The sequence below is a fragment of the Vigna angularis genome, chromosome 9 (assembly GCF_016808095.1).
Source record: "Vigna angularis cultivar LongXiaoDou No.4 chromosome 9, ASM1680809v1, whole genome shotgun sequence".
Taxonomy (NCBI): Eukaryota; Viridiplantae; Streptophyta; class Magnoliopsida; order Fabales; family Fabaceae; genus Vigna; species Vigna angularis.
This window is the reverse complement of record NC_068978.1, coordinates 19,182,058-19,189,200: the sequence shown is the minus strand read 5'-3', so window position 1 is coordinate 19,189,200 and position 7,143 is coordinate 19,182,058. Positions and strand designations below refer to the sequence as shown.

The window sequence follows — 7,143 nt, the reverse complement described above, 5'->3', positions numbered from 1 at the left end:
TTGATGATGACATTTGGACAAATGTCGCTCATCTTCCAATCCTAGCAAATAATCTGCATGTGCCAAATGACTTTGGTGATTTCAACAAAATTGTGGCATATCGCTCTTTCATGTGTAATCCTCAACAACCTTTACCTAATAGGAGATATCTTCTAGTAGGACATCTTAGAATGGAGGAAAGAGTGCTTCATTATCTTATTGTGTGGTTACTTTGTCCAAGAGGTTCAAACTTGGCCCAATGCCTTGAAACAGATTTGATGCTCATGTCTGCTATCACTCAACATTTAAAAATCAATTGGGCAAGTCTAATCTCCGATACTATAGTACGTGCAAAGAGGTATGACCGAGCTTATCTTCCATATCCTCTCCTTATTTCCTTAATCTGTGTCTATAAAGGAGTTGATGTTACGGGAGAAAAATTTCTCTCCGTCTTACCAACTCATCAAATTGAGGAATCAGCACTACATCAAATGGGTTTTATTCGACAAGGCAATATGTTTGTCCGTGCTGAAGGTGATAATGCACAAGATGCTGAGGAATCAGATGAAGAAGATGAAGCTATTCCTATGCCACATCCAACCAATGTTGCTGGACCATCCCATCCTCCCCAAGAATATAGTCTAGAAAGTATATCTAGACAAATTGAAGCAATGGCCTTTATGCAACAAACTAGGATGGATGACATGATGGCTTATCACACTCGTCGTTATGATGAAATTAATACTCACCTCAAGGAAATTGATGATAAGCTAGCCAAACTCTATGTTCCCGATAGTGAGGATGAGTCTTAGGCACTTTATGCTTCTATGCTTTTTATAGTGTGTGTGTGCTATATATTTTACTCCTTTGTATGCTTGCCTCTTTAAATTCAATAAAATATGTTGTTTTTCCTTAATATTTCTATGCATATATCCTTTTATTAAGGGGGAGTATAATTTCTAATAAATTTAGGGGGAGCAATTATACATCACTTTTTAATAATGATCAAAAAGGGGGAGAAATATTTCAAGCCTTAAAACTTATTTCTAAGTACACTAACAATTGTTTCTTCCTTAAGATTGTGTTTTAAATACAGATTATTATCAAAAGCTTTAAACATCAAGAAGGTTTTGATCATCATCAAAAAGGGGGAGATTGTTAGCAAAATGATGAAGATGAAGTTTTGATGATATCTAAATCAAGTCAAGAACAATCAAGATTCATGAAGAATGATTTTTGAAGACTTGTAACTTTTGTAATAACTGTATGAACATAGGAAATTAGTGGTTTTATGTATGCCTTCAAAAGTGATGTAAAAATGTACCAAGAAGCAAAAACTGTGCAGTGCTAATCGATTAACAGGGGTCAGTAATCGATTATTCCAGAGAGCAATGGAAAAGCTCAGCACTGCATGCTAATCGATTAACAAGGGCTGTTAATCGATTAGCGTTAATCGATTAGCATGGGCTGTTAATCGATTAGCAAGGTGTCCGTTTGAAAAACTAGCCGTTTTTGAGCCATTGGACTATCCGTTGTTTTGTCTTTTAGTGACTAATCGATTAGCAACTTAAGATAATCGATTAACACAGTGAGAAAGGCTGAAAACGAAAAATGGAAGAGCCTTTGGATGAGTCTATAAATAGACTCTCATTTCCTCTCAAGGTGATTAACTACAACTCTTCCCTTGTGCTCAAATACTCAGAAACTCTTGAGAATTGTGTGCTCTTGCTCAGCTAAGGAAACTCTGTCTGTAGAGTTGGTGAAATACTGCTACGGTGATAGAGGAATAGCTTGTTCATCCTTGGTGCGTCTAAGGAAGTGTTTGGAAGAGGAAGTCATCCTTCGTGAAGTATTCGGAGGAAGTGTTTCATCCTTTGTGAAGATTCAAAGGAGGTGTTGTTTCATCTCTTGTGGCATCAAGAGAGGTGTTTTCTAAAGTTTTACAAATTGTATCTGTGTGATTGTAGTTTGTAATTGTTTTGTGATTAGTGAAGTGTTTATCTTGTTTTGAGATAAGCGACTGGACGTAGGATTGGTAAGATCCGAACCAGGATAAAATCATCTGTGCAAATTTCTCTCAACCTTACTCTATTTTATTGTCTTTATTATTTGCTAAGTAAGTTTAATTGAGTAGAAATTTTTTAAGGCACACGGTTTTAGTAAGAACCAATTCACCCCCCCTCTTTGTTTGTTATTCCACGCTAACCATTCCGCTGCAGCCGCTCTGACATATATATGCTATATAATACCTACCGTTGGGTCCAACCGCTACAACAAATGTTGGCCCATAATTGAACCAACGTTTAAGTTATTATTTGGCCAATAGTCCAGCAGACGATAAAATAATCAAAGATATCTGATTAAAGATATTGATAAGTTGTTTATCAGTAACCAACCGAATCTAAAGGTAAGTATATTTTTATTTTATTGGATATGTGTTGGTTTAGGATCCATGAGACACTTATAAATATAAGGTCAAGGCCGAAAGCCAGATACGTTCCACTTACATTCTACTTACGTTCCATTCATACTCTACGAGACTCAAATATTCAACTGTGATAAATAGTTCATTAAACCGTTCATAACTTGAGCGTTAGACACCTTTTGCAGGTACCTTCCCCTCCAGTCAAGAGTACAACCGAGCGAAGAAAGGACAACCGAGCGATCAGAATGGTCCAGGCGTTTGGAGACAAGGAGAATACATCAAAAAGAAAATCCAAGTATTCAAAATTAGAAAGAACATGTCGGAAAGGTTAGTCTCTCGGTTCTGCACAAATTCCAATCGAAACAATTACAAATTTAAAATTGTCTATCAATCTGAGAAACAGATAGTTTTTCCAGGCCATGCCAATGATAAATGGCTATTGAAGAGGAATCCTAGTAGCAATTTGTGAGAACCGTGGTTCGAATAATACAATCCTAATTAAATAAATTATCTAAATATTTGGTTAAGGAAAATATTTTTTAAATATGAATGACATATTATAAGACCAATCTACAGTAGTGTTATTCTGAACGAAAATTATATCAATAAAAGCATATCCATGAAGTATAATATTATAGAAATATTAATTATATGAAGATTTAAATATGTTTTTCCGTCCTAATCTATTATAAAAAATTGCTTTTACCTTAAACTAAATATAAGATATTTAATCCTTAGACTTCATAAACTATTTATTTTTTCATATATATATGTTATTTAATGACATATTAGCATTGACTTAGTGGGTTCTATTTAATAGTATTATATTTATTATTGGTTAACTAAGTTGTATTAACATCCGTTTAATAAAGTCGCCATAACTTATTAACGGCTATGCTTAGCATTATTTTTATTTGTTTTTAGACTCAAAACGGATGCTATTTTTCAATTAACGTGGACGTTTAGGTGACAGCTATATTTGTTGTTGTGTCGATATTTAACCTTAACCTTTAATTATAGTCGATGACCGTATAACGGCCTCTGAATTAACAGAAAACTATAGTCGCTATATTTTAGTTAGTATGTGTAGAATCCCAAAATCCTTTTCTAGTGTCAGTTAGTGAAGAGTTAAAAGTAGGTCATAATTCTTCATTGAACCTGTTTGTATCCAAGCCAAAAGAAGTGTTACAATTTATTAAATTCTTCTTTTTAGGTTGATAAAAGAAAAGTCTTGCATCACATGAAATCATACCAGAATAGAAGGCTGAAATAATTGCTTTCTTCTGTGTTTATGTCCAAACAAAACCTTAACATTATACATTTTGATTTGTACAGTTCTTGCTGGATTAGTGATCAGCTTCTACCTCTTAGGATACTGAGATTTATCTACGATTCAAAATTGAATCTAGATAACCCTACAAGACCTTCACTTTCTTCCTTTTGATTCAAAAAATACTCTTACCATTTACTCTGTCATATTCAGTATTTACATGTCTAGAGTATTACTATTGGTGCTTTAAGAGATGTTAATGTTCCCACTCACGTTGGATCAGGATTGGATTAAAAGAGTCTAATCTTTCAGGAACAAGCATATAGCTGTACAATCATCAACCTTGAAAACACACTTTCGTCTCCAAGCTTGAACTGCGTGTTTCACTAACAACTTGGCTGCCATGGACCTTTTCGGTGCTGAAGCAACTATGTTTATTACTTCACTGTTTGTTAGCACATCCCATACCTGTAAGAAAGAAAATTTAGTCCTTTTTTTATGCCAGATAAAGTCGGGGAAATAATTATTAAAAGCTCTATCAAGAGAATGACAAAATTATTATTATTTTTTCAGAATATGTTGAACCATGCATGTGTGGAAACAGAGTATTTTAATTCATTTTCCCTTGATTATTTCTTTTCTTGCACTATTTGATATGAAAATGCTTACCCCATCAGAAGCCAAAACCACAAACTCATCCTGCTTGGTAAGTTTTCTGTATGATACATCGGGGACTGAGATGAGACCATAATCTTTCAGGCAAAAATTTCCGAAGGCTCTTGCCATAGCTAGACCAGGGCGATCCCCATTTGGCCTCCATATTCTATTTACACAGGGATCTCCTTTTGCAGAAAAAATTCTACCTCCGCTATTAATGATTCTTAAAGCTTCACCTGAGTGACATTGAAGAAGGAAAGCAAGTTAGACGTAAGAACATTTGGAAGAGTGTCTTATCAGAAATAAGTTGTTTTAGCTTATTTCACTAAGTTTTAAAACCAAGTTATCAATAAGCTATCATTTGATTTGACAAGTTCTCAATGAATAAGCGTTTAACTAAACCATTTAACCAAACCAAGAGGGATTTTAGATTAGGAAACTGAGATAGAATAGTTAATACTATGACCTACTTGGAATATCTGGGGTCAAGTCAACAGTAAGTTGAACAGGAACAAGATGGTTGTCATGTGCTCTTCTGCAAAGAACTGCACGAGAATCCCCCAAATTTCCAATTATTAATTGGTCGCGCTGAAATTTAAAGGGGGAAAGAATGTGGTCAATTATAACATTGACAAGGTGGTAATGCAATTGTTAGAAGTTCTGAATGTACCTGTTTGATAATGGTTACAGCAGTGCTACCCCCAAGAAATCCTTTAGTGTCTATGTTCTTGGCAAGGTCTTCATCCATTTCCCTGAAGCACCTCATGAAGCTTCCCTCCCATGAAGAAAAGGACATGTTTTGGTTATCGTCACCGTAGACATTATGACTACTTCCATCTGTAGGATTAGTCTCATTGTGTTTGATGACCTTTTCTGTTTGTGACTGTTTGATTGATGCTGAGAGTTTTGAGGGTAGTTTGTCACGTATAGACTGTGAAAACTTATGCCCTAGAGGACCATGACCATCAAACACCCCACAAAACATCATGTCCTTCTTTCCAGTGAAGTCCTGATAATGTATCATATTAAACATTAATCCAAGCCTTTCATTCACTAAGATCCATTATTTTTAATTAATAAACCATATGTGCAGAACTCAATGATTGAAAACCATGATAAGTTAATTTTATATCTGCAATTTCATCTTCAAAAGTGTAATTCCAACCTTAAGGACTCTAAAGAAAACAGTTTCAGGAAGATTGATTGAAAGAAAAATAGAAAACGAAACCAAATTGCAAACATATATATCAAGAATCTTACCTTCCACACGGTCAATGCATCTTGATTAACTCCTTTTGAACCCTTTTTGCTGTACATTGATACAAACTCACAGGACCTTCTTAACCTGATACTGTCCCCACCATGTTCACATGCACCATCATCCCGGTGATGCTTACATGAACATTCCACATCGTGAACTGAAACATGGCTGTAACACCCTCCCATGATGAAATCTCAAATGCACAACAACAATTGCCACAGATTTCCAGAGAAAACAAGTGAAGGAAAATTTTATTCAAGGAAGGTTGCTTTTAGTTTTCTTTAGAACAAAGGATGATTAAACCTTGAATTCGGATGAAAAAAAGTTGTCGGAGTTCTGCCATTTATCCGTATTAGTTCAGTCTGTTAATTTCGTGGTAAGTTTTCATAACGAACTTAATTTGGATTATATGTTGAGTACTTGAACTGGCTCAATTCTAATTTAGATCGATTTCATCTTTATCTATTCACTGTATTGTTGAAAACTAATTTGACAACTCCGCTTTAGTTGTTTTGTGAGTAAGATTGAAAATAATCCCAATGGATATGTGGGTAATAAAAAAAGAAACTATCTTCTTTCTTTTACAAGTTACTATAGTAAGTGAACCATGTGATGCATAAATGGCTTTATATAGAAGAAAATATTTCTTTAATTTTTTTTCGTAATAGTGTATGAAATTATTCTTGTAATAATAATCTCTACTTGAATCGTCCTTATTTTTTTATAATAAAATATTTTTATTTGTTAATTCAACTCAATTTAGTTTATAATTCAATATTTGAAGAAGTTAGTTATACATTTTTTTAGATACTCAATATTAGTTGAAATAAACTTAACTATTTATTTCTAAAACTATTTAACCCAAAATTCCATGTAATTTTTTTTAATTGTTACGAAAAGGGTTTATTAAAGTATCCATGCGATGACATCAACTCCTTTCCAAAGGAGAGCCTACATCCCTTACGTCTCTGAATCTATTTAATTTGTTAAGTCTAGAGACGTTGGAATGTAAGGGCCTTCTTCGTCTCACATCCCTGCAAGAATTACTCATTCGAAGCTGTCAAAAGCTGAGGAGTATCGCGGGAGAAAGACTACCTCTCTTCCTAACAAAATTACGAATAAAGGGAGGTCCCTTGTGAAAGAATGTCACACAAAGAGTAACATCCCAATCCTAAAATATATAATTTATACAAATTACAACCACTAGTAATCTCAATGTCACTTTTCATTACTCTTTTCGAAAGCCCCGACAAAGTACACTATAGTATCAATTTCCATTACTTTTCTCGAGAGCCCCAACGAAATACACTGGTGTCATTTTTCATTACTCTTCTCGAGAACCCCAACAAATTTTTCATTACTCTTCTCGAGAACCCCAACAAAATACATTGGTGTGTCACTTCCCATTACTCTCTTCCATGAAGTACAAATGTGTCATTTTCTATTTCTCCCCTTAAAAATTCCAATGAAATTCATCTCTAGTACAACTAGGTAAAGTTATCATTCACCACCTTAGGTCAAGTCATCACACACAAAGATACAAGAAGACAA

General features: G+C 34.3%; 1 protein-coding gene across 1 annotated transcript; it reads right to left on the bottom strand.

Annotated features, from left to right (window-relative positions):
* Positions 1-3,920: 3,920 nt before the first annotated feature.
* On the bottom strand, positions 3,921-5,777 carry LOC108346610 (probable protein phosphatase 2C 74). The gene is given in 5 exon segments (XM_052868103.1): positions 3,921-4,142; positions 4,344-4,567; positions 4,802-4,919; positions 5,002-5,340; positions 5,592-5,777. Coding segments are annotated over 5 exon segments (1,089 nt in total).
* Between the last annotated feature and the right edge of the window lie 1,366 nt (positions 5,778-7,143).